Consider the following 27,044-nt stretch of genomic DNA (forward strand, 5'->3'; position numbering starts at 1 on the left):
AACTATGGAGCTGTGAGCTGAGCACTGAAGTATTGCCTCATTGTGCTGACCTGCCCAGAGCAGATCTCTGGGTTTCTTGAACGAGGTGCTTGTGGGTGATGCCTGACTCGCCCAGTGTTTTCAGGTGTGGCACGTGTCCCACAGAGTCATGCCCAAAATAATTCCCTGGAGGAAATGCATTCACAGCTGTGGTATGTGCTGCTGGTGGGTATCTGGGTCGGATTAGAGCTGCTCCAGAGGATCTGCTGGCCTGACCTGCCCAAAAGACTGCTGGAGTGGGCTGTGGTGAGGACAGAGGGGTTTTCCTGTGGCTGGCAAGGCTGCTGGGTAAGCAAGGGGGATGTGCTGCCCTCAGTGGCTTTGGGCTCCAGCATGGCAGGGGGGCAGGGACCCCTGCACTGCATGGCTGGGTGCTTAACACCCTGCCCAAACCCCAGCCCAGCCCTGCATTCACCTTTCCCTTACACATCTCTCTTGCCTGGTTCCTCAAGGTGGTGAGGGAAGCTGAATGACCACCTGTGGGATTTTTGATGGCTGCCTGGCAGGTCTGGATGTCCCTGGCACTGCTCTGCAGCCTGGGTCCTCCTGGTTGTGTGCTGCACCCATCCTCTGCTCCCTGGCATGGGCTGCAAGCTCCTGGTCCCTGCTTTATCTGCACAAGCAGAAGGGTGAGAAACTCCTTAAAGACACAAAAGCTGCAGGAGGTCAGGAAATTGAAGTTTTCCCACTATTTCAGGAGCTGTGACTTTAAGAAATAGTCTGAGTATTGCAAGATTTGGCAGCTCTGCAGCTCCTCCACCCAAGAGGGAGAAGCAGAGATGGCTGGGAGAGACCAGAGCAGGATTAGGTTGGAGGGCAGGGCATTAGACAGGAGTTTGCAGAAGATGGGTACATCTGGGCTTTGCCAGGACTGGTCTCTGCCCAGGAGCTGAAAGCTGTTGGCAGCAGAGCTGCAGCTTTGCCTTGAGCTCTCACCACACACTGGGGCAATGGCAAACCCCATGGAGGGAAAAGCATAAACAGACTTGGGCTGGGGCAAGATTCACACTATTAAGTCCATCAGCTGCTGGAAGAAGCTCTATAAATGTCAGTGGATGAAGGCATGATTGAAAGTGTCTCTAGGATGTTTTCCAGGAATAACAACCCACAGAAGTGCTGGGGGAGGGAGTGAGACCCCCAGGAACAGGGAGATGGTGAGTCAGCACAGCCCAGAAATGCTGCTATGTGAGCAATTGGCCTAAAGCACTCCCCTGGCAAGGGCACAGCCTTCCTGCTCTCCCGGCGCTTTGCCAGCCTCCCAGCAGCAGCTGGGGTTTCACAGTGCAGGAACAGCAGCCCTGTTCTGGGTTTGGCACTGCAGGGACAGTGGAGCTGCCATGGGGATTCCCAGATATCCCTTGGGACAGGCCACAATGGACAGGAAAAATGTCCTGCTGCCATCTCTTAGCTGAATGCCTGACACAAACTAAGGGCTGGTTGTGGCAGTTTGCTGCTGCTCCCCAGCTCTGCCAGGGTGGGGGTGTTCCCTTGCCAGACAGACTGGTTCCTCTGGCACCTTTGGCATCACGAGGTGCCTGGAGGCAACGGAGTTATTGGCTAGTTCAGCTCTGGCTGCTGCCTTTCCAAGGTCTGATAATGCCTCAGTGTGGCCACGCTGCTCTGGGTCTGTCCTATGGCCTCCTCGGTATTTGGCTGTGCTTCGAGTGAGATCTCTCCTCCTACAGCCTCTTCTGAGTGAAGAGACTATTTTTGGCTTTCCAGCAAGGAAGCAATGCTCAGCCCAGCAGAGTTTTGCAGACTATCCCTTCTCCCCTCACCTCCCTGCAGGATCCCCAGCCACATCCTGCACAGGCAGGGATTTGCTGCCTTGCCTTCCTGTGTCCAGCTGTCCTTGAGCCCCATCCCGGTGTGCTCTGGGTCGGGAGAGCCCTGCAGCCCCCGGCCAGGCAGAGCTGGGAGGCCCCACTGGCCTGGCCCTGCCCCAGTTGCAGGTCTGGGGCTGCACTGCTGTGCCGTGGCACAAGCCCAAACTATTGCAGGCAGCCCGAGGCTGCTGTGCCAGGAGCAGCTCAGAAGCCCCCAGCTCTGGCCTTCCTGGGGTAACTGGAGATGGCTGCACTCCTGCAGGATAAGGGCAGAGCTGGGGGCTGAGGGTTCGTCTTACTCAGAGAAAGAAGGGGGGGAGATCTCTCCAGTGTCTGTCCTGTACCTTCAGCTGGGGCCAGTGGGCTCCTGAGCTGCTCCTGCCTTCGTGACCCCACACAGGGCACTGGGGTCCCAGTGCTCAGAGGCTTTTGTCAGCCCAGCTTGGGGGCAGGCAGGGGGGCAAGAGCACTGCCCTGGAAAGCACATCCCTGGGCTGTGCCAGCACCCTGGGCTGTGCCAGCACCCTGGGCTGTGCCAGCACCCTGGGCTGCCCTGATTCCTGCTCCTCTGCAGAGGGTGCCTGACAGCCCTGCTGGGTGGCAGGAGGTGGCTGGAGCCCATGGGGAGCACAGAGATGGGCTCCCAGCCTCCCTCCAGCCCCAACCCACCCTGGCTCTGGGATTCCTCAGGGCTGTGTCAGGCTCCAATAAAGCTGTACAAGTTCTCATGACCTCCCGGCCTTCCAGCAGTGCTGAACACGAGCACTGGGGCTCCTGGACACAGAGCAGACATTGCCTCTGGTGGGCCTGGAAACCCCCTCCTCACCCACATCGCTGCCTGGCTTAGACTGAGAGGCAGCTCTGGGCTGGGCTGGTCCCAGCCTGCCTGGCTCTGTCCAAGCATGGCAGTGCAGGGAATAGCCTGAAAGGCTATTTCCCTTTCTAGGCAGGGAATATACCCTGAAAGGTAAAGCTGAGGCCAAAAACCTTCTTTCCTGTCTATAGAGAATCACTAGAAGAAGCAATCCCCTAGGCTGGGCTGGGACAGCTCTGGGCATGTTTGCTTTGATGGGGAGATGCTGGGTGAACACCCCTACTTAGTGCAGGCTCCTGTGTCAAATTCCCCCCAATAAGGAACTGCAAAGTGGCATCCTGACTGGAACTGGGGTTGCACTGGGGAGGTGACAGAGGTGGGGAAGGAGCTGCTCCTGGGCTGGATGGGAGTGGCAGAGGGGTGGCAGCAGGGGTCACTCTTGAAGTATCCTCACGTGGGTGAGGTCAGCTCGGGCATGCTGCGACACTAGAGCTTGGTCTGGGATCATCCTCAAAAGCAGATGAAGCAATGGCTGTTCCAGGGGACTGGTGGAGGCTTCAGCCCTAACCTGCCCGGCCCAGCATGTCTGCAGATACTGCACTGGCAGCCGGTGTCAGCCCCAAAGAAAGCCTGGAATGCTCCCCGGGGCAATACAGCTTTGGGACTGACATAGGAGACTGCTGGCAGGCACTGACCATGCCTGGCATGCCGAGGTGCCAGGAAATCCAAGCATCTTTAGCTGCCCGTTAGACCTGAGCAGTATGTCACCTGGAGCATTGCCAAAGGCTATAAAAAAGGTGGGGAACTGGGCCAAAACTGGGCTGTGCCTCAACTGGGACACAGCTCCCTCTGGTGAGGATGCAGCTGCGACGGGCACCAGGCGCTGCACACCAACAGCAATCCCATGTCCTTGGGAAAGACCCTGCAGGGAGGGATCGCCCTAGCTAGAAGCTGCAGGCAGCGTTAGGGCATCAGTTTTTACAGGAGCTCCTGGAATGAGGAGCGCTGCCTCCCGCGGGGGTCGGAGCCCGCAGGTGCCGTGGGGACATGGGGACACAGCCGCCTGCCCCGAGCCCACGAAACCAGCCCAGCCTTCCCCGTGTCCGGCCTGTCCCGCCGCCCCTCCCCGCGGGGACACCGCACCCTGCCCCGAGGCTCCGCAGCTCTCCAAGCCTGGGGGGATTCGGGCACCCCCGAAGCGCGGAACTCCGCGGGGTGGGGGGCAGGAGGGTGTCCGTCTGTCTGTCTGACACTCCCTGTCCCCGGGCGCCGGCCGATAGATGGCGGTGCCGTATCTCGCTTGGGGACAGCCCCGCGAGCAAGTGTCCCTGTCCCTGCTGGCAGCCCGGGGTACCCGAGCATCCCGGGCAGCACCCCGGGACCCCGCCGGCCCCGGCACCGCCCGCCTGCAGCAGCCCCGGGCGAGGAGGATCGTCCCCAGGGAAGTGTCTGTGGGTTTTATTTATTGCCTAGGTGGGAGACAGTGCCATGATGTCACCGGGAAGGGCTCTGGCAGGAGCAGGGGCAGCTTTGACCTTCAGCAGCACTGTGTTCTGGAGGGGATGAAGATTCAGTCTCCCTCTGTGGACAGGCCACCTGAATCCTTGGTTGAATCAGAGTGAATCCTTCGTGAGGCACCTGGATCCCTAGTGGCAGCCCTGTGCCTGATCTCACCACGGCAGGAAGAAGGAACAGCTCAAACATGCAGGTCCCGTCCCCCTGCTCAGTCAGGTGCAGTCTCTTGTGATGCAGTGACTCATCCACGCAAGGGAGGCAGGTCCCTGCGCCTTGTGCTGCAGGCAGGTAGTGGGAGAAAGCCTCGCTGGAGACTCCATAGCACAACCACCAATATTTTAATTACCTGATCCATGGCTGGAAAGAGTTTTCTTGGCACTGGAGAGTTCTTATGAGACAACTCCATATTGCCGTTGCCAGGAGGAGCTTCCAGATCTCCAACACCTGAGGGCTCCACAGGGTCCCAGTGGCCAAGCAGCCTTAGCAGCTCCCAGCTCAAGGGCTAGGGTAGCTGCAGTGGGAAGCTCTGCAGAGCATGAGCTGACACTCAAATAGAGGACCAAGAGCTGGGCTCCACACTAGCAAATAGCTGGGTCCCCAGGCTCCCAACCCAGGCAGCAGGAGTGGGTATGACCAGGTTGAAGTAGACGGGACCAGAACTCAGTGATGCCTTCCCAGATCCACAGGCAGCCTGACCAGCCTCACTGGGAGCAGGCATCTCCCTCTGCACCCAGTTGAGCTCCTTGCTGATCTCCTTGCCACAGGTGGAGACAGAAGGATGAAGGATAAGAGGGGGAAGGGATGACCTCAGCAGTAGAGAGGGAGAGAGAAAGGGAAAATAGATGTCAGGAAGGAGAGGAAACCAGAGCATATCTGTGGTGCTGCAGAAGGAATAGCACTGCTTCTGTGTGATCCTGGGCATGATGGGAAGGCTACAAAAAAACAGCAATAACTGGGCTTTGGATGGAGCCTCCCTAGGGGTCACTGGACCAGACAAGTTCTGCTCATGGGCTTCTCCTTGTACAGGGAACTTGAATTAAAAACACAGCTGGAGCCTGCACACAGAGTGGGTCTGAGGCCTGGGGGTTAAAACCTAGCTGCCCCAGAAGTCCCTCTTTTCTTTAAATCAGTACACATAGAGAATCTCAATCTCATTCTTGTTTGAAATCAATCAGCAGCTTTACAGCTTGATTCCCAAATAGCAGTAAATCCCTCAATTAACCAGGAAGAAACACACACCCTCCTCCCCTTGTCCATGGCCATCCTCGTCCCTCCCTCTGATGTCCCTCTGGCCATGGCACCACCACAGCAGCACCATGCCAAAGGAATTTCCACCGGAGATTTCCCTGTGCCTCTCACCCTGCTGGAGGCATCCTGCTCCAACCTGGGGTGTGGGGGACAGGGTGCATCATGGGCGGGTGCTGCCTCCAGCACAGCCACGCAGCAACTTCCCCCCATTGTGTCTCCCCTCCCTGGGCAGCTGGTCCAATCTGCAATCTCCCACCATCTCCCTCCCACTGGCCTCTGCCGGCTGTTCCTCCTCTTTGGAGCGCTCCACTTCCGCCACCCTGCTCTGGGCCCTCCAGTGCTGCCATCTCTTTGCGCTGTTTGTCCGCCCCATCAGCTCAGGAGCTTTGGGCGAGGCTCTGCAGATGGGTCCCTCCCACTAACCCCTTGCCCTTCCTCCAGTCTGAGCTGGTGGGACAGCTGGGATCTGTCCCAGCAATGGGGCTTGCTGTGGTGGACATCTAGAAACTTCCAGCGCCATGCGACATCAGCCTGCAGTCAGACCTCTTGGAATCCCCCGACTGGGCGCTGCTCCAGCTCCGTGGAGGGAGAGAGGGGTCAGGGCTGTGACCAGACGCAAGCAGAGAGTGCTCTGCTGGGGCTGGGTACTGCTGGTGCTGGATCGTGCTGGTACTGCCTGGCATCCCCTCCTGCAACACGGCTGTGAGGTCCCTGGGTGTCCTTTTGCTTTACAGAACTGCCTATGCTCCAGAGACCGTGACTACAGACCTGGGCAGCATGTCCCATGCCGGGGCTCTGGTCTGAGCCAGAGGCTCTGGGTGCTGCTGAGATGCAGTGGATTTCTCATCAACTGCCATGTACTTTGAGGGGATGTGTTAAGCTGAGAACTCCTCTCACACACCCTAATTTTGGAGGAGCTTCTATTGTGGTTACGGTTCCTGTGGCTTGCAGGCTGCAGTATTAACTCACATGAATCCCCTATTTTTGCAGACAAGTCTGGCAGAACATGGAGGAAAACGCAACTCCTTCCTATGGCAGAGACAAATCTCTCTAGCCTGACTGCTACTGTGAAGAAAGCGCATTACCTTTGTTCTTTGCTATCCTGTTTCTACCCACGAGACCACAGGGCCTTAACCGCTCATCTCTGAAAGCCAAGAGCAGGGCCTGGGCTTCCTCTCCTGCGACACCTTACTGCCATGCAGCAAACAATCAGCTGGGCGTGCCGCATCCTCTCCCAGCGCCGGCCCCGTGAAGCCCGCTGGTCTCTCGCGGGACAGCGGGGTGCCGTGCCGAGCCGGGCTGGGAGCCGGGGCCTGCGGGTTGCCCACTCTGTCCCCGCAGTGGGAAATTTCTCCGGCTCCTTTCAAACAGCAAACCCCGAAGGTGCACGTTCAGCTTGAGTGGTGGGAATGTGCAGCGTAAAACCCGGGGTTAGTAACGTCAGCGGTCGTTACCTGCTGCTTCTGCGAGGGCAGAGCCTGGTCCTCTGCTCGGGACACAAGGACTGCCACGCAACACACACGGGGAGGTCACGGTGGGCAGCTCTGGGCCAGGGGGGTGGCACAGCGAGCCCCCGGTCTGCGTCCGTCACGCAGGCTCCAAGACGACTGTGCTGCAAACACCTTCGGAGAGCCAGCGTCGCGGCCGGGCAGATGTGCGGGACGGCACGGGAGAGCTCCCGGCGCCTCTGGTCGCTCCCGGCGCCCGGGGTGCCCGGCCGGCCGCTGCTGCCGCGCCGCTCTGCGGGCGTCCGGCCCGCCCCGGCGCGGCCCCGGCCCCGGCCCCGGCGGCGCTGGGCAGGACCCGCACGGCAGAGGCACGGCCGCCACCGCCCCGAGAGCGCCTCGGTGGCGACAGCGGGACCGCGCGGCCGGGGACGGGGCAGGCGGCAAGCGACCCCGCGGCCGGTCCCGTGGGGCTCGGGGGCCTCGACCGCCCCCTCCCCCTGCAATCGAGCGAAATGGCTGAACATGTAGCAATAATGACCCGGCATTCAGGCTGCCCGGCCCGGCCGGCCCTAATCAGCGGCCCGCGGACCCCCCTCCTCTTCCCCTGCGCTCCCAGAATGGGGAACAAAACCCAGCACGTTTCTGCAGCCCCCGCGCATAAAGCGCCGGGCCTGGGCCTCAGTGGGGGGCAAAGCGGCCCGTCAATCTCGGCGCCGGGGCCCCTTTGTCCCTCGCCTCCCTGCCACACCTTTTGTTCCCGAATCCAATAAGCGCCTATTCCCGCTACCTTCCTCGGCGGCTCCTTTCAGCGCCGGCCCGTCGGCCACAATGGGCCCGGCTCTGAGCTACGCGGCCCCATTCAGCGCCCTTGGCACGCTCACAAGCCGGCCGGGCCGCCCTGCCCTGCGGGCACGACGCGGCGACCGCCCCGCCGCCGGGCACGGGCCGGTGGACGAAGGAGGACCGGGCGGCGAGTATTGCACCTGGTTTATTGACTGACTGGGCGAGCTGGCGCTGGCAGTGACCGATACAGAGTAGATAGAGGGGCCGCGGCACTTGCGGGCCCCGCAGTCGGCTTTTTACAAGCAAAGCTGCTCCGCTGGCGCGGCGCGATCGGCTCCGGCCCGCCCGGCCCGCCCGGCCGTCGCGGCGGCTCCGCGGGGCGGCGGCGCTTCGCTGCGGGATCGCGCGGCCGCGTCCTGCCGCGCTGCTCCGCTCCGTCCGTCGCCGGCCTCGCACCGATGCTCGCGGGAGCGCCGGGGTCCCGCCGCGCCGTCCCGCCGCCGCCTCCGGTCCAGGGCGCGTGGCGCGCAGCCGGGCTGCGGTGCGGGTGCTAACGGGGCCGCGGAGCCGCCGGGCCGTCCTGTCGGTCCGCTCCCGACCCTCAGTGCGTGCGGGCTACCAGGCCCGAATGCCCTGCAGTGCGCCCTGGCCACAGGAAGGCCCCGCCGCCGGCTGGTGCAGCGGCTGGCCGCCGCCGCTGAAACCCCCGAGGCCGCCCACGTTCACGAAGGGGCTGGCGGCCGCCGCCGGGCTGCAGGCGGCTTGCATGGACGCGCCGCCGGTGCCCGCCGGGTAGGTGCAGCCGTAGCCGGGGTTGTAGGAGGCAGCGTTGCCGTAGCCGTAGGCGGGGAAGCCATTGTAGGAGTAGGGCCCGTTGTACGCAGAGCTGTAGCCCTGCGACCCGCCGAGGCACGGCTTGCCGTCACGGACCAGCACGGGCACGGCCACCCTGCGCGGCGGCGGCGGGGCCGCGGGGCCGCCCAGCTCCAGCGACTTGTCCTGCCGCTGCCGCTTGCACTTGTAACGCCGGTTCTGGAACCAGATCTTCACCTGCGTGGAGGTGAGCTTGAGGCTGCTGGCCAGGTGCTCCCGCTCGGGCGCCGACAGGTAACGCTGCTGCTTGAACCGACGCTCCAGCTCGAAGACCTGCGCCTGGGAGAAGAGTACGCGCGGCTTCCTCCGGCTCCGCTGCTTCGGCCTCTCCGTCTCCTCCGCCTTCTCCGCTGCGTCCAGCGGCTTCTTCAAAACACAGCTCTCTGTACGGGGGAGCACAGGTCATGGGTGCGCCTGGCCGACGCCGGGCGCTCGCTGCTCCCGACGGGCCCCACCGGCGGACGAGAGCTCCGCGCCCGGCCGACCCCGCGCCGCTACGCGCCCGTCGGGGCATCGCGGTGCGGGCGGGAAGGCAGCGCTGGGACCGGCCGTCTCCGGCACTGCCGGTGTTTGCGAGGGCCCGATTCGGGCGGCGGGGCCGGGAACGTTCCCGAGCCTCCGGGCCGGCTGCGGCGTTACCGCTGCGGCACCGCGAGGAGAGCTCCGGGCCACGTCGCGCACAGCGCCGGGCACCTGCTCCGCCGCCGGGCCCCGCCGCAGCGCGTGCGGACTGGGCCTAACCCGACCCGTTTCTCCCCCACCGCTACCGAAACTGCAGAGCCCGGGCCTGATCCGGCACCTCCGGACTGGAGCCATGCGGAGGCATTCCCCAGGGAGGACGCGAGCGAGGCGCGGAGGAGGGCGGTGGCGGCCCCGCGACGTGCCTGTCCCGGCTCGACATGGCCAAGGGACGTGGAGCGGGCAAAGCGCCCGACCTGGGCTTCGCGGGGCGATGCCCGAGGGCTGGGAACGCACCACGGGAAGCCAGCGCGGGGCCCGTCCCGGCGGGGCGGTGCAGTGCGGGGAGCGCGGCGGAGCCGATACTCACTTGGATCTCGGACCGCCGGGTCCAGCTCTTCTCCCGGGCCGGGAGCCTCGCAGGAGCTACGCAGCACGGCATGAACGTAGCTGTCGGCGGAGATCCGCGCGTCCGCCTGGCTGCCGGGCGCTGCCATGGGGCTCAGGTAGGAGAGCTTTTCCTCCTCCTCTTCCTCCTCGCCGTCGGAGAAGCGGGCGCCGTCGGCGGCGGCCAGCAGGCAGGCAGCAGGGTGGAAGTGGTGCTCCAGGTGGTGCGGGAGCTGGGCCCCATAGTGCGGGTCCTGCTGTTGCTCCAGGTTGAGGATGTCTTTGACAGAGAAGGGTGTGGAGGTGACGGGACTCGGTAACATCATCGGGGCAGCGCAAGCGGCCAGCAGTCCCGCGGGCCCGGCGGCGCTCGGGCGGCTGCTCGGCGGGGAGCGCCGCGCCCGGTGCGGGGGGAGCAGGCAGCGCCGAGAGACGAGGGGCCGCGCCTGCTTCTGTCTAAGTTGCCTCCATTAGCTCGGCGCTGGGGGTCTGCGTTTTGTTACAGCTTCTGCAGGGACAGCCAAAGGCTCGGGAGCCTCCTCTGCCCCGGGCCGGCACGTCACGGCAAGGAGGGGCCGGGGGCGGCCTCGCCATTGGAGAGAGGGGGAGGCAGAGCCGGCCCCCTGCCCGGCTCCGGCCGCCCGGCCAGAAATAGCAATGTATTAAGGCTGCACTCGGGGAGGCTGCTTTCCCGCAGAGCGCCCGCCGGCCCGGCACCCGCCCGGCGGGCGCGGGAACGGTGCGCCGGGGTCGGGGTCCCCGCAGAGAGCCGCGGCAGCCGCCGCCGCGCCTCCCAGTGCTAAGCACGTGTAGGTAGGTAGGGACCCCCGCCCGGGCGCGCCCCGCTGGCCCCTGCCCGCACACGGCTCGGTCCGGCCCCGGTAGGGGCCGACATGTGCAGCCCCCCGGCCCGGCCTCCCCGCCCCAGCAGCACGGCCCCGCAAGTGCTTCCCGCGGCGGCCCAGGACGCGTAGCGGAGGGGAGGTCCGCCTCCGCCACCCCGCAGCCCTCTCGCCGCCGGAGGCCACCCCGCCGTCCCGGACGGGCCGTAGCCATGCGACGTACACGTAGGCAACCCACTCCGCATTCCCCTGCACCTCCGGTCCCTTCGCCGGTGCCCCCGCAAATACCCCCGCGATCAGCCAATCTGCAGGCCGGCCCAGCTCGCCGCAGCCGGTGCGACACTCGTTCGCACAGGGGAACGCACGCTTCGCCGCCGCCGGATCGGGCCCCGCAGCCTGCGACCGCCAGGCCCAGTCGGGGCGGACCGGGCCGGGCCGGGTGGGCAGCCTGAGACCGCAGTAACGCGAGGCTGGGTGGGGAGCGCGATACCGCGATTGTTGGTGTTTCCTTTCGTTGTTTTTCGTTTTCTTTCGTTTCGTTTCGTTTTCTTTCGTTTCTCCCGCCGGTGACGGGCGTCCAGCGGGTTTCGCGGAGCCACCTCGCCGCCGTGCCGGCGGGTGACGCACCGAATGAGCCTGCCGAGCTCTTCCGCACTGAGGGTCCCCCGGGCACAGAACTTCGCCGGGCAGCGGCCGAGCCCGGCGGTAATGCGGGGGGGCCGCGGCCCCTCGGCGCTCCCCGCGGCCCCTGGACTTTTGCAGGGGCTCCGGGCTGCCGCGGCGCGGGGAGCGGGCGCACCGAGGGAGGGGCAGGGGGTCTTTGGTGAGATTTTTCGTTGTGATTAAAATCCTGCTGCCCCGCAGGGCTTTCATCAGCGACGAGGGAAGGCCACCGGAGCCGGGCGCGTACGCCGGGCAGGTGAGTGTCCCGGCGCCGGGGCTTCGCGGGGCCTTCCCGGGAATTTCTCTCGTGTTGTTAACGTCCGGCGGCTCCACGGTTTAGCGGCTCTGTCGGTGCTCTCGTATCTTCGTTTTTTTGCACGCTCCAGAGACGTAATTACTGCGGGCGCAACCCGGGACAGGAGCCCGAGTCCCGCGCACTTCTCCGCAGCTCATGTGCTACCGGTCCCGCGGCGGGGCCGGTTCTCGTTCCTCCGGCGGACCCGACCGCTGCCAGCACGCAGCTTCAAACCCCTCGCCATGTAAATATGACGAGTCGGTCTCTTCTCGCCGTTCCCGTGGGAGACGCCTTCCTGCGGCCCGGACGGTGGACGGGGAAGGGCGCCCGCAGTAAGCAGGCCTGACCGGGCCCCGACTCTGCCCCGTGCTGCCGGTGCGCGAAGAAGCTCGGCGCTGCCTCGCTGCTGGGACCCCGAAAATAATTAGTAACAATTAGTTCCTTATCCGTGTTACACATCCGCCACCGTCCCGGGCCACTCCCGCCCGCCTCGGGGCCCCGGGCCCGGGAAGGTGCAGGCGCGGGGTCCGGCGGCAGTGCGGCGAGCGGCCGGGCTCTGCACAGCGCCGCGCTCCCCGGGAGCTCCAGTGCGGCCGAGCTTCCCGGCGGGGAGAACAGCGTCCAGGGCCGGCCGGTGCCCTTGGTGGTGGCGGCCATAAGAACTGCCGGGCCACTGCCGATGTCCGCCTGGGGCAGCAGCCGCCGTGCCGAGGGCCGGGGCCGCGCCCCGGTAGGGTCTGCTCGTTTGGCGCCGTGGCGCTCACAAGGATCCCGGACGGGCCGATCGCCGGGCGCGGCCTGCGGGCTCGGGGAACCTGGGTCGGGCATAAACGGTATATCGGGATGTCTCCCCCGGTGGTACGAGTGGTTCTCCCGCTGGGACACACTCATTTGTGCTGCTGCCGGCCACACGGACTGCTCGGGGAACCCATGCACGACGGAGGGAGCAAGCCGCGGCCAGCCCTCTTCTTGAGCGCCCTATTCTCCGCATGTCTCCCGGTGCGGTAACTGACCCGCGCTTTCCCCCGCGCCAGCATGCCCTCTGTAGTGGAGGCGGATCGGTGAGTTCAGGTTGGGAAGGCCGGAGAAGCGGGGAGATGGTCGGGCCCGACCGTGCCCGTACCGAGGCGGCTGGCGCCGAGGAGCACGACCGGACCGGGGCGAGCAGTGCGGAGGTACAGAGACCTGGGGGAGGAAGGAGCAGGGCAGCCCTGGTACCTGCCGGCGGGTCTCAGCCCGGGTTGCGGTTGCAGGGCTTTCCCAAGCCGGCTGGGCTGGGGTCACCGGGCTATTAATGGTTATTTTATTTATATCATTAGCGGCGTCCCCTGAGCTCTGTTTACAGCAGGGCCTTGTTGTCCCGGCCGCTCCTGCGCTCTGTTTAGACAGGGGATTATTGTAATGGATGGAGCTCGCCGTGCGGATGCTGCAGCGGAGCCAAGAGCGCCGAGAGCCTCCCCCCCGGCCCGGGGAGCGAGCAGCAGCCCCGCTGCGGCCGCGCACACCGCGGCGGGCGGGCGAGGGAGCGAGCAGCCCGCTCCCACCCGAGGGCGCCGGCCGCAGGCAGCCCGGTAGCAGCGGCCGCGGCCGGGGGTCTCGCTCGGGGCGATGCTATCAGCACCAGGGCTGCTAATTGCTCCATTAGTCCTGCGGGTGCGGAGGGCTGGAGCCGGCCCCGCGCTAATGGCCGTAAACAAACAAACACGCTAATCCGGCCCTGTCTCCAGCCGCCGTGCTCGGGGAGCCAACGGGGCACGGCGGCGGGAGGCGCTGGGCGGGCGGCACCCACCTGCCCGCCGCCCCGGGAGCCCGGCGGCCCGCGGGCTGGGGCCGCAGCCGGAGCGGACCGCGCCGCCGGGAGCTGCCCCCCGCGCCCGGCTCTATTTACACAGAGCCTGCCCTTGTGTAAACGCTGCGCGCCGTGGTTTATCTCAGGGCCCGTCTGGTTCTCGTTCTCTGTCAGCAGCGCCCGGTGAAGGATGGCCCTTTCCCAGGAGTTCGGTCCTGATTTATGTGAGAACCGCAGCGCGCCGGGGACGCCCCCGCACGGCGGGGCCGGCGACGCGACGCGGAGCGGCGGCGGGGCTCGGGACAGCGACCCGCCGCCGGGGCTCGGGACAGCGACCCGCCGCCGGGGCTCGGGACAGCGACCCGCCGCCGGGGCTCGGGCAGTCACCCGCCGCCGGGGCTCGGGACAGCCACCCGCCGCCGGGGCTCGGGACAGCCACCCGCCGCCGGGGCTGCCGCTGGGGCCGCGTCCCGTGCTGCCCGCAGCGGCTCCGCACGGCCCGGTCACCTGCCGGCAGCGGACCCCGCGGTCCTGTCGTGTCCAGGGGCACGGCAGGGCACGGCACGGCGCTCTGCCGTCTCCAGGGTGCGGCTCTCTCCGCACGCAGCCTCGGCGGCCCTCCCGGTGCCCGGCGGGCGCGCCCTGAGGGGCTCCGTGAGGAGGGCACACAGGGCGGCTCCGCCGCCGCTCCCAGCCCGGACTCACTCGCTGAGTGTGCCCACCCAGTCACGGCTCTCGGGGGAAACGATGGCGTTTATCCCTGCCCTGCCACTTGCACAGGAATGGCTCTTTTTTACAACTTTTTTACAACAATAAACATTATCTGTATTCCTCAGGAGAGAAGAGGGCAGGGGATGCAGCATGCTCACCCAGCAACAAGCTGGCTCCATCTCCCACTGCTGTGTCCCATCTGTGCCCAGGCAGTGCCTGCACCATCCTGTTCACTCGGGTCTACCACTTGACACCTGCCTGCATCTCTCCGAATTCTCAGAACAGCTGGCTTGGTTTGGCCGAGAACCACCCAACTAATGCCCATTTTCTTGAGAAATACAAATATCTTGAGAAAAGCAAATACCTGCTTTTCTTCAGTATTTTTTTGCTCCATTGACATTGGCTGATTTACTTTTGCTTCACAGTTCTTGTGGGGATGCATGACTTCGAAAGGCATCCCAAAACAAAGCCTCAGTGGAAAATAAATGTGTTTCTAATGGTCATAACCAGACTCTAGCATCCTACACATATATTTTTAAGGTGGGATGTTGGTTTGAGGGATACCAGTAGCTGTGTGAAACATTCAGTGTTCAGCATTTTGAGGGATAGGAACAGCAAATACAAGGGTGCTGCCCATTGCAGCAAGGGGAACTCGGAAGGCTTGGACACCAAAGGGGAGGTTGCCCTTGATTTCAGTGCCAGATGGGCTTCTGAAACAAAGGCTGACATGCTGACCTTGGTGAGAGCCATCTTGTAGGAGCAGGTAAAGGTCATCCTTCATCTAAAGCAATGCAGGATAGGAAATGCCAGTGCCAAGGACCCCCTCCTGCCTGCTTTTATTTGGCATCTCTTGTGCACAAAGGATGTCCAGGCTTCACAAAGCTACCCTGCAGCACAACGCAGCCCCATGACTGTGGACGTGCAGAGGGTAGCAAAACACCTCTTCCTCTGGATTAGAAGCTGTCATAAATCACAGTTACTGACCGTGCAATGAGAGGGTCCCCCGTGCAGCAGAAGGAGGACACTGCTGCAGGCACACGTACACCACTGTGTTGATGGAGCACATCCCACAGCCTTTCTGGGAGTACCTTTGCTCCATGTCTCAGAAGCCATTGCTGTGTGTTTGTGTCCGTGAGGTTGAGAAGCTGAGCCGAAATTCATCCTTCAGCAGAGGCCCAGCATGAGGCTTGCTCGCCGCTCGCATCCGCAGGCCTGCGCACCACTTGCATCCCATAGCGCTTAAGTGGAGCCTAAGTGGACCCTGGGCCTTGTGCTGGCGACCTGCCCAGTGCTGGATTTCAGCTCCGAGCCCAGGCCTGCCGCTCTGATTCATGCACGTAATCCCGCTGAGGTCAGCGGGTTTCATCCTGCTCCCACCACAGCCCGCGGGACAGTTCACACGAGAGTGGCAGGGTCAGGCTCTGTGTTTGCATGTGGCATAGAAAATGGAACGATTAAGATTAAACCAATTAAATTTTAACAGGTCTGGAAAGCGTTTTATTACATAATAAACTGGAGGGATTAACCGTGTCGGGCTTTGCTGTGTGTGTGCTGGCGGAGTGGTTCCTTGCTGTCCGCAGCACTCGGTGTTCCTCCGGGCTGGAGACGTCCCTGCGCTGCCGCTGGGGCCGGCTCTGGCAAACCCAGCGGGCTGGGAACGCAGCTGCACGCTGCCTCCTGCTCCTGCCCAGCACTGTCCCCCAAAGCATTGCGGCTGTACTGCTTTCCTTAGCCCAAGCAAAGCATTTTCTAGAAGAAAGTTTGCAAATTATATGGTGGCTATTTCTATGGCTTCCTTCTGGGAGAGGCAAGCCCCTCATGCTTCCGTACAGGCGTGCTGGTGAGGAGCAAGTGGCTGGACTGGCTCTGTGCAAGGTGGTGACAGATGTCTCATCTTGGGAACGGAGCTGATAAGTTACTCTTGTTTAGGGCATCTGCCTGGCAGCCAGTCCCCACTTCTCTCCCTGCTTAATCAAGATTCCTCCAACTGTTCCCATGCAGATGAAGCCATCCTGGCCATGGCTACCCCAGAGCTGGAAAAGCTGTGAAAGAAATGGTACACAGCTCTGGGTTTGCCAGAGTGGTTTCAGGGAAATTGAGCTGAAAAAGGATGCAGGAACCAGCTTTGGTAGAAGTTATTGTGCAACCTTGGCTGAGCGCGTACACAGGGAGGTGCGCAGGCCTCTGTGTGGTGGCATTCCTCAACTCTGCTGGCATTTGTCTAGGGGCTGACATTTCCTCCAAGAGGCATCCACGGCCAGTGGCTGTTGCACTTTCATCTTCCAAAATGTGATTTGAGGCTGACCAGCTCAGGAGGATTGGACACAAATATCCTCTGTCACGCAACAACCTGCACTTGGGGCTGGTGGGGGGAAGATGAGGCTGAGAAGCTCATAATTTCTGTATCTTCTGGGTAAATATGGGTCAAAAGCCTATCAGGCTCAGCCCAAAGACATTTTGCACTGTCCTTCCAGAGGCCACAGCAGCCCAGCTTCCAATGCTGTGGTGGGTTTTCTCTGGAAGTAGAATGGTTGCTGTGGCTGAAGACTGTGGCATGTTCATTGGCAGTGAAGACAAACTGCTCCCTGGCTGATTACCATGCCTGGAAAGGTTAATGGCAGAGCAAGTGATTGGTCTGCACACGTCTAATAAATACCCATTCTTTTGTTTTCCTTTGAAATACTTTTCATATTTAGCCTTGGCTGCTCATGTGGTTCCCTCCTGAACCCAGATCATCGCTGTATAAATAGGGCAGCCCCTGTGTCCTGCACATGGGAAGGCAGGTAGGAGATTTGAAAGCTTCTGTTAATAGTTTATCTCTGAGTCTGCCTAATGAATTATCCTGGCAATTACTGTGCAGAAATTGTTAGTGTATCCTGATGATTCAGAACTTTCTAACAACAACTCTGGACCAAACTATAAACTGTTTTTCTATCCTGGAGTGGAGACTTGAGAGAGGACTCCTAATTGTTCTCATCCCCTCCGGGGCCGTAGCTGGATTATCCCACACAGGCTTCTCTGCAAACTTGTTTTTAGTCTATCAGTAGGCCCTTTGCCAGACCCAAGAGATGGGGAACTGTTTTCCCTATTTAAATCCCTCCCATCTACCCTTCCACTCCACTTACACCTCTGAGGAAGAGCATGGATTAGAAAGGATTTGCCCTCATGGGGCTTTGGTTTGGGTTTGTGAAGATCTGTCCTTAAAAGCATTGCCTTTTTTGTTTTATCCCTATGTAAACCTGACTCCCAGCTTTACACAGGCAACAGGCAGAAGTGAAGTGCTGTGTTGTTCAGAGAGTTGTGATCTCCGATTTCTTCTGAAATACCTGCCTTTAAATGGCATTTCCTCTGGAGACAATGGCTTAACATGAAGGACAAACAGGTGGGGATGGACAAGGGTGGTGTTCCAGGAGCAGGACATGGCTGGACCTCTCCTGCTGTGGTTGCTGTGCTTCAGCCATGCATACAAGAGGCTGGATGGCTCAAAGATTCTGCCAAAATATGTCCCTGTGCCACTACTGACAGAGCAACCTGGATCTCTTGATATGGTGCCTTTCTTCTCCCTGTGCTATTGACGTCCCAGCACACTGGAGACCATGGGTATGCAAGCACATCTGGGATGCCCTTCCCAGGATCCATCCTGCACTGTGCAGCGATGCTGTGTCAGGCCAGCACTTTGCTGGCACTGGGGCCATAGCAAAGGTGGTGGGGAGTTCGCGTGGGGCCAAAGTAATTCTTCCCTTCCTCATCCCTCCCTCGCCAGGGTGGCAAGAGGCCACACCAGCGGCCATGCCCTGTCCCACTGGAAGCGCTGACGCCTGTCTGGCTGCCAGGACACCCCGCCAGCCCCGTCCCAGGCGCATTTCCTGCGCCCGCAGTGCCGAGTGGGCTCTGTGCCGCATCCCAGGGCCGCCCGGGCCCAGGCTCCCTTCTCCAAACATCCCTCCCACCGTGCACCCGTGGTACCCCCGCGGCTCACCCGCGTCCGCCCCGCGCACCCGCCCTTGCTGACGGTGGGGAAAGTAGGAGCCGTGTCCTTGCACTGACCTTCATCTGACCTTCCAGTAACGCTCGAGAAACCCTCGGAAAGGCTTTCTCATTGTGCAGCCCCAGGGTTTCCAGGGAATTAGTCAGCAGGCTGGAATTGTGCTCTGTGTATGTGACCCCCCCTTATCCCCCCCTCCTGCCTCTCCCATCCCTGGAGCCGGACCGGTCCAAGAGATATGTTGCCAGGGTGACAGCGAGGTGTGATGGATGGACAGAGAGTGGCTGTGGAGTGGCAGGGCCGCTGGTCAGTAACCCAGGGCTGTGTTTATAAGAAGGAAGAGGCTGTTTCCTGGAGCTAACATAATGCAGCTCTAAAAAAGGCAGGGGAAATACATCATGCGAGGGGAGCGCGGCCCAGGGAGGGGAGGGCCACGGGGAGCTCAGCACCACAGCGAGCCTCCAGGTCAAGGTGCCTTTGACAGGGGCTTTTTTATAGGCCATTTGCGTGAGAGTTCGCTGCTGTTTCTCTGCAGCCCTGACAGCGGCTCAAGGCCCAGCCGGGGTTTGGGGAGGGTCTAATCTAAACTCGCCGATTTCCAGCCCTTCTCCTGCAGGACTCGCTGATTTATTTGGAAAATAAATAATCGACACTGACTATTGTTTCATGGCTGTGGAGCGACAGTCCTCCGCCCTCGGTGTGGGGCTGTGCCCTACCCCACAGTGGACACCCGAGGAGCGGGGAGCTGTGGAAGGACCCTGTTGCTCAGAGAGAGGGGCTGAGTTCACGGCTTCCATCAGCCTCACCCTGCCGGGAAGGGCGACTCTTGGGGCCGTGGTCCCTGCGTGGGCAGGCACCTGGGGCATCACTCGCCGTGCACCGAGCCGGGGCAGCGGTGACCAACTGGAAAGGCAAGGGAATGTCCCACCCTCCTTCCCAAACGCCAGCTGTGGCAGTTTTGCCCCGTTTAGCCACACTGCAGGTGTGTGAGGCTCTTGTGCCCAGCACTGGCATCTCCCCCAGTGTGGAGCCAGGGTGTCTGCAGCCCCACACACCTGCTGCTGCCACAGCGGTGGGGTCATCCCCGTGGCTTGTGTCACCTCAGCCCTGCAACCACGGTCCCCCTAGCATCACCCCTTCTGCTGGACGGTCTGGTTGCAGGACAAGAGATTTCACTCCCAGGCGGCAGTGTGGGAGCTGAATCCCCAAGGCGGTTGGGACCCCAGAGCCGTAATTGTCATGACTAATCAGAAAGCAGCAGCTCAGAAAACAGACCCTGATTTTTCCCTACCAAACAGAAAAAAAAAAACAAAAAAAAACCCAAGAAAACCAAAAGCCAAACCAAACCAAAAAAACAAATTAAAAAATCCAAAACACAAATCCAAAAAACCCCAACTAAAGTATTTCATTAAAAAAATCTTCACACACAAAAAAAACCAAAACAAACAAACAAACAAACAAATATAATTTTGCTATAGGTCTCACCATTTTCTGAGTAGGCATAATTGTTTCTACTACAGCTGAAATATTATTTAAATGTTGACAATTTTTTTTTATTTCTTCTTTTACTTTTGTTGTTACAACTCTTCAGTGGCTGAGGAAGCAATATTGCATTTAGGGTTTGGTTTTTTTTTTCTTTTACAAGAATGCTAACATTTTGTAAAGCTTGGAGTAGGGAATAAAGGATCAGAAAAGAGGAGGAAATCCAGCATGAATGTCAGCCATCATAAAGCAGCTTCAGGGCAGCAGAGAAAAAAAGGACAAGGGAAACCTGGAAACACAATGCTTTCAAATTTCAAACAGCTTTCTGCTTTAGAAAACAGAAAGGAAAATTTGTTTCAAATTATCCCATTGAAAAGTTAAATGAAATTGGGCTCCATAGAATAGTTGTCAATCTAATTATTTTTGAACTAGAAAATCGTAAGCAATTATTTTACAGAATAAATGTAATTTTTAGAATTTATTTTCTACGTCATTAGTAATAATGCTGCCTCAACATGATAATAATAATAATCAATTTACATTTTTCAAGTGAATACATTGGTTTGGTCATGTCTTCACTAGTGTGAGAGTAATTTTTAAGTGGAGTCTTATTTTTGGCTGAGGTTTGTGCTTGTCCCTTTTCTCACTGGAGAAGTGTTCTGTCTTTGATGCTTTCATATTTCCCCTCCTCTAATTCCAGAAAATACTGCCACATGCCCAAATTCCTCAATTAGTTCTATATTTATCAGCAAATAATTTTTTTTTCAACCCAGCCTGTTCGCTGTCTAAAGCCACTCTCTAAATAAGTATTTGATGAGTATTTGTATATTTAGTGTTTGCATTGTTCTAAGTGACTTTCAACATCAGATTCTCTCACCCACTTCCCTTCAAATTAGCACATTCACAAGCACTTAGAGATGAATATGCATTCACCTCAGATTTTATAAGGCTGTGTTTGGACGATTTGCAAAAAACCACCCAATCCATATTTTGGAGCTTTTTGGTTTGGTCTGACATATCCATCACTGCCGGCAGTGCAGGAAAGGCAGTCCATACTTCTGGAATCCCTTCTGCTGTCTGTCCAGGGGCAGCTGGATCGCACTGGTCCCCGAGCAGCCCCATCCCCATCTCCCTAAGATCAGCCGTGAGCACGGGCTGGGTTTTTTTTTAAAACCACGCTTCACGATCCTTTTCATGCCCAGTTCTTGTTGGATTTGTGTCGGCCCTCTGTGGCACCCGGGACACACGCTGCCCAGGGGGGAAGCAGGGCTGGGGAGGGGCAGAGGGGGCTTGTATTTCCAGCACTGCCGATTAAGGCCGCCTGGCTCCTCTGCAAGCCTCCCCAGGTGGCCATGATATTTCTAAAGGACTTGTCCCTGTGCTGCAGTAAGCTCATTAGCTAATTCCCTTATTACGCAGCATCAACTGAAGCATGTGTGTTTAGGCTGCCAGGGAGCCCCTCTCACCTTTCACCCCAGCTCCTCTCCCTTCCTTCTTACGCCCTTCTCTTTGTTTTAGCTAGCAAGGTGGGCTTTTACGAGTGCCCTTGCCTGGTCATTTGGGCTGCAGGCTCCGTGTCAGGGCACCTGCAGGGACAGGGGTGGCCACGGGCAGGACCCGCTCGCCCAGCGGGTGAGTGCTCTCGCCTCTGCCCAAGCGGCTCTTTGGGCTCGTTCACATCCCCATGTCAACACCAGGCAAAGGCATTGAGGCATTGATTGAGGCAAAGCGAGGCACGGGCAGGTTCCTAGGGAGGTTGTGGCATGAAACAGCCGTGGTGGCACACTGCTCTTTGCATAGTCACACTGGGATTTGAGAGATCAGTGGGCTCTCGCCCCTTGCCACCTGACTCCAAACCTGTCCAATTCTCACCTGGGGGTGGGAGCCAGAGCTTGTGGGGCCAAGCCTTTTGGCCTCAAGTGTAGAGAGCCTGGGGACACTGTTCCCTCCCCGCCTGCCCCGGGAGAAGCCCGGTCACAACCCCTGCCTGGGGAAGAGGGATGGAGTGGCAGCCCACCCTCTTCCTTCTGGGGGGCCACGCACCGCAAAATCCACCTCGCGCCGGCGCTTTCCGGCCCTCTGTGAGAATGTACAGCTTGTGGCTCCTTCATTGACTTTGAAGAATGTCCCTTTATTCACAATGTTATTTCCTTTAATCACTGTGAGGTTGCAGGAAATCTTATTGGAAAATTGTCTCAGATTGGCTGGAATTACTTTGCTGTTGCAGAGATGGAAAAGTCACTTGAACTTGTTTTCATTTTACCCTAAAAAGTCACTGTCCCCAGAAGGTTCGGATGAATTTGGATAAACATGTGAGTTCTGAGGATGTAGTTGTTGAGTATTTCTTTTCCCTCCCTTTTTTTTTTTTTCTCCCCCAAATGAATCTTTGTGGCTTTCCAAGTTCCTGAGCTTTACTCAAGACCAGGGATGCAGAAGCAAAGAAAATGGGACCTTTGACATAAACAGATCATAAACAGACTGAAGACAGGCAAATACATCATTAAGTGACACAAGAGCAGGGATAATGAACCAGTAAGTGACAGCTTTGGCCATCAGCTAACAGCTGAGTCAACCAAATTTTCTACCTGAGGATTTTTCTGCTGGCTGACATATGAAAGACAAGATGTTCTAAATCTTGACTTTCACAGGAGTTTAGTCCCATTTCCACATGAAATTCTCAAATTCTTGTGAGTAATGGAGAAATGTGGTGTAGATGAGTGTGCATCTACATGAGGGCACAGCTGGCTGGGAAAAGGTATTGAAAGGGCAATTCCCATGCTCAGTTCTCAGCAGGGCCTGGTCTCGGTTTTAGGGGTAGTTGGTGCTTTCATCAGTGATTTTCACCTGCAGCACCAGTCTGCAAGAATGATTCTCTTGAGAACCTGAAGAAACCTGAAATAAACCTGCTGATAAGAACAAATATAAGGCTCTTCTGTGAGTTGGGAAAAATCAACATTGCAGGCACTGGCTGGGGAATGAGTAAGGTTGCTCTGTGGGAAAGTAGCTGGAGGTGAAAGTGGGTCCTGCAGGGAGCGTGAGACAGCAGCAGCCCAAGTGAGAAGAGCAAAATCAGACCAGGACATGTGAACAAGGTGTTTGTAAGACACCTGATGGGATCCTGCTGCATTTAAAGAGTGTCAGACTCAGCACTGAATCCCACTTGGGGCTCAGTGTTTCAAGTTGATGTTCTTGGAGAAAGCCCAGGGAAGAACAAGATCAGAAATTCAGAAAACATGACATACTGGAGAAGGCTGAAGGGTGGCTTAGTATCACAACACAAAGACTACAGGGAAATAAGATAAAAGTCTTTAAATGCATAAAGCCCTGCTACCAAGTATGAGATAATAGACTATTCCTTGTTTTCAGGTGGGTAGAAGAAGCTATAGACTCACCCTGCAATGATTGCGGTAAAAGGGATTAAAACTTGTTTTTCCTGGGAGCCGTCGTCACCACTAGAGGCTTCTTTTAGGAAGCGTTTAGACAAAAGCTCCACCAGGAAGGGTTTGATTTGTTTGGGGGCAGGCAGACAGGCTAGGTGACCTTTCAAGGGCCTTCCAGGCTTATTTTTTATAATTCTCCGAATACAGGTACTAAAAAGAGGGGAAAATCATTTTGCCTGTGGCCAGTCTATTCAGGACTGGTCCTTGCCAGGTGTGTTTGGCTTCAGCTGTGAAGGTTTCCATTAGGTTATTGTTGGTTTTTTGGGGTTTTTTTGGTTTGTTTGGTTTTTTTTTTTTTTTTTTTTGGTTTTGGTTTTGGTTTGGTTTGGTTTGGTTTGGGTTTTTTTTCTGTGGGTTTTTTTGGGGGGTTGGAGTTTTTGTTTGTTTGTTTGGGTTTTTGGGTTTTGGTTTTTTTGGTGTTTACTATCCAAATTTTCCCCTGTTTCTGTACATCACTCTGACCCTACTTTTCCTGGAATGGTGATATGCTTTGTGTGATCCCCCGAAGCTCTGTGCAGAGAGACCATTTCTTCCCACCCCAGTGTTCCACATGTCTGATGCACAGTGTCCAGGAGCATCCTGGGGCAGAGCCCATGTCTCTCATGAATTTGCCTGCTGACAGACTCCTGGTGTTCCAAGCTCGTGCCTCACTCCTGGCTCCAGTCCTGTCACAAGGCCCCTGCGGGTCGGCCGTGGGCTGGGTGTTTTTCTGTTTCTAAAACAGGAGCAACAACTGTTGTCCCCCTCCATCTGTGGGTTTGCAGATGTCAACTTGCAGTGTTTACACTGAGCTTGTGCAATGGGAATTTTTCTATGTGTATTAGTAACACGATGTATTTTTACTCACGATGTTTAAGATCAGAGTTAGTCATTAGATCACCTATGCTGATCTACCCGACTGCCTTGTCTTGTTACTCTTTCTGGATCCAAATAACCTGGGGTTTCACTAATGCACAAAAGCATCTGGTCTGGAGGAGCAAGGGAGTTCATGGTTTGGTCTTATTTAATCACTGACGGTTAATCCACCAGCTAATCAGCATTGCTCAGTAAATGTATGTCGTATTTTGTATGCAGGGTTGTCTGGCTTTTAATTTCCAACCATTGATTCTTGTTCTGCCTTTTTTGGCTAGAATAAAAAGACGTTAGCACATGGTATTTTCTTACTATGAGAGTACTTGTGCATAGCAGTCAAATTTCTTGAGCTTTTTTAAGAAGAAAACAGGTTGAGCTTGATTCTGTCACTGTGGGGTGCATTCTCCTGCAAGTGTGTCTTTTCTGTGCCTGTTTTCTGCACTCTCTCTCATTTCACAGAATAATTTTGGCCTCAGGAACTCTGGCAGTACAGCCCACTGGTTGGGCCTTGATCCATTGAATTTTGGAAATGTCTGAAGATGCAGATTCCATCACTTCACTCAGTTTTCAAGCCACCTTGTGTCTTTCCCCTTCCAGCCCATACCTCCCCACTCTGTCTGCAAGGATGCTATGGGAAATACGGAGGGGTGGGAATCACATTTACATCTCTCACTTCACCTGGATCTTTTTATAGTGGGGCACCAGGCTATTCACAGTATCTCAGGGTTAGTATCCCATCCTCTGCTGCTCAGAGCACTACCTCACAACTCCCATTTGCTGCACTCCAGATGCAGCTCTGATGCTCAGGACTGCATTTACCATGTGGTCCCAGCATTGAGCTCACATCCAGTTGCTCACCCTCAGGACCCCAAACAAGCAGAGTCTTCTGTTAGCTCCTCCACCCAGAGGGACAGCCCACTTTCTTTGCCAGCACACCCAGTTTGGCATTCAGCTCAGCCAAAACCCACAGCTAGGTACTCCATCTTTTCCATGACTTGTAGGGCTGCAGCCAAGGTTGGCAGCAGTGAACAGGCCACCTCTGAGCTGGCCTGTGCCTGCACTGGGTACCTGGATTCCAGTGCTGACACCTTTGCAGCAACATCTCCCTGTTGAGGACAACTTCTGGAGGCCAGTCAGGGTGGAGGTATTGGATGAGCAGTCAGTATTAATTAAGACAAGTACTTAACCAGAATATTGTTAAGCACCTCACAGATACCCAAGGGTCTGACACCTCACTGCTCCCTGTTTCTTTGAAGCCATTGCTTTTGGTCCTGTGGGCAGTTCAAGTCCCTGCTTGAGACATAGTCAAACCTCCTTGTTCCCTATTTTCAAGCAGGATTCTCTCAGAAGGTCCTAGGAAGAAGCCATGGACTAATAATACCTTCACCATATATGGTGCATTTCAGCTTGGCTTTGTGAGCATGCGTTGCCCTGCATGCGGCATGCAGCGCGCGCATTAAGCAGCCCGGCACCGCTGCTGCTGCAGAGACCCAAGGCTCCAGTACAAAATCAGGTACATTTTGGCCAGGCTTCTGTCTTTCCTTCTGTGCAATGTCTACACTGGACAAGTTTGTCCTGTGCAGTGCAGATGACTGGTGGTTGCTTACGTGTGCTTTTACAGTAGCATTTCAAAGGGCTGGTTGCAAGGAGGTGCATGCACATTTCCTGTATGTCTGGCCAAAAAGCTGGTACTTGAGAGAACCAGGGAACACTGCAGTCCTGCAGAACGTGCCATTTTGATGTTCACAAAAGACACAGTTTTGTCCAAAACTGGGGAACATCATGGAAGATGGCAGCATTATTTTCCTGCTCCTGGATTTGCTCAGTTTTGTTTCTCATTCTGCACTCCATAACTGTCCAGCTGGCTTATTCCTGCACTGCATGGGTCCCAGCCCTGTGACATGTGATGGTGAGATATGTCTCATTTGGGTTGGGGTCTCAGGTTTAGCTGTGCCCTCTCCTCTCATCTCTGAGGTGGCCAAAGTGTGAACAGCTGCTGGGGTAGTGCAGGTGTCCAGCTGCAGAGATCACGTATGTTCCCAGGTGCCAGCCATGCCATCAGGGGCACCTTTTGTACAGGTCAGCCTCCTTAAACCTGCCCAAACATGCCAGAGACTCTAATGGCCAGGCAGGAGGACAAGCCCTGTGCTCCCAGGTCTTCTCTCATGACATCCGCCAAGTCCCCTTCCCGCACTAATCTTGTCCTTCTATCCAAAACAATTATGGAGGGCTTGTTGTTTTTGGCACAGCCCTTTATTTACAAATCCCATCCTGCTTATAGCTCATGGTTTCATTATCCTCTAGATGTTTACAGAGCTCCTTTTCTTAATATTTGTGCCATTATTTTACTAGGGATCCGGGTGAGACTTTCCAGACAGTAATTGTCCAGCTCATTCTCTCCCCCACCAGCTCTTTCTGCAGAAGTGCACATCTCCCCGCTGTCCCTGCCAGCCCAGGGCACCCAGAGGGACAGGGATGGGCAGGACTGTGGGCAGTAGGAGAGGGTTGCCCTGTTCTGAGGTTGCAGGGAGGGATGTGCAGAGGGAACAGCTGCCCTGCTGCACCCCACTGGCACAGGCCCTTGCTGCTGCGCCTGGATCTCTGATGTCCTCTGGAAACTGTGCTACTAATGAGCACCTCGCAGCCCCTGCGCCCCCTGCACCCCTGCCCCTTTCTCAGGGCACAGGTGCACATCCCGGGCTGGGGCACTGTCCCCTCTGCAGGCGTGCAGCTGGCTGGGGACTGCGTCCTGGGAAGGCAGACAGTAGCAAACCTGTCGCTGAGATTTTGGGGTCATTAGCATGGTGCAGACGTGGGTCGGCTTGCATGGCTCTGATGCTGGTCCCTGCCCCTGGGCTGTCTGTCACAGGGGCTTGTTTAACCTTCTTTGCAACAATATCACAGTCTTTAATCTGTTTATCCTCATAACCCTGCTATGAGGTGAAGGATAGTTATCCTCATTTCAGAGGTAGGGAACCGAAGGGATTCTTTTCAAATGTAGATCAGTGTGTAATGATGCAGAGATAAAGATTTTAAAAACATGCCTGAGACAGCAGCCGTATGGTGTGTAACTGAGCTGTGTTCTGCAAATCCTATTAAGTGCCTCTGCCTTTTTCAGCTGGTGCTGTCTTGGGGCAGACCTGACATGGGGAAATGCCACGCAGGCTCCAGCCTCCCGGACCATGGGTGGGACCCAGGCAAGGCAGGGGGAGACAGAGCTGAGCTCCTGCCTGCTGTTCAGTACCCTGGGTGTGCTCTGGGTGTGTGGGGCTCCAGGCACTCACACCTGAATTGCATCAGTGAGTGCATAAGACCCTCGGCTGTGTTTGGGAATGAAACTGAAAGCCTGTTTGTACTGCAAAAGTGCGGATAGA

At 57.8% G+C, this 27,044-nt stretch overlaps 2 protein-coding genes across 2 annotated transcripts; one reads left to right on the forward strand and one right to left on the reverse strand.

Annotated features, from left to right (window-relative positions):
• Positions 1-8,012: 8,012 nt before the first annotated feature.
• NKX2-3 (NK2 homeobox 3) lies at positions 8,013-10,359 on the reverse strand. Its single transcript, XM_031505139.3, has 2 exons — positions 9,595-10,359; positions 8,013-8,929 (listed from the first exon to the last, which is right to left on the reverse strand). Exons 1-2 carry the CDS (start codon positions 9,935-9,937, stop codon positions 8,289-8,291), a joined length of 984 nt encoding a protein of 327 aa, XP_031360999.1. The 5' UTR covers positions 9,938-10,359; the 3' UTR covers positions 8,013-8,288.
• A 1,004-nt stretch (positions 10,360-11,363) lies between these two features.
• Positions 11,364-13,387, forward strand: LOC146767064 (uncharacterized). The gene is made up of 2 exons (XM_085582624.1): positions 11,364-12,586; positions 12,797-13,387. The coding sequence occupies exons 1-2, from the start codon at positions 12,401-12,403 to the stop codon at positions 13,385-13,387; spliced, it is 777 nt and encodes a 258-aa protein (XP_085438750.1). The 5' UTR covers positions 11,364-12,400.
• Positions 13,388-27,044: the final 13,657 nt, after the last annotated feature.

The sequence above is a fragment of the Lonchura striata genome, chromosome 6 (assembly GCF_050655825.1).
Source record: "Lonchura striata isolate lonStrDom1 chromosome 6, ASM5065582v1, whole genome shotgun sequence".
In the NCBI taxonomy this organism is placed as follows: domain Eukaryota; kingdom Metazoa; phylum Chordata; class Aves; order Passeriformes; family Estrildidae; genus Lonchura; species Lonchura striata.

Coding starts and splice junctions, on each gene's coding strand:
- LOC146767064 (XM_085582624.1), top strand. CDS start 12,401: ATGTCTCCCGGTGCGGTAACTGACCCGCGCTTTCCCCCGCGCCAGCAT. Junction 12,587..12,796: donor CCGGGGCGAGCAGTGCGGAG/GTACAGAGACCT, acceptor CGCTCTGTTTAG/ACAGGGGATTATTGTAATGG.
- NKX2-3 (XM_031505139.3), bottom strand. CDS start 9,937: ATGATGTTACCGAGTCCCGTCACCTCCACACCCTTCTCTGTCAAAGAC. Junction 8,930..9,594: donor CCCGGCGGTCCGAGATCCAA/GTGAGTATCGGC, acceptor TCCCCCGTACAG/AGAGCTGTGTTTTGAAGAAG.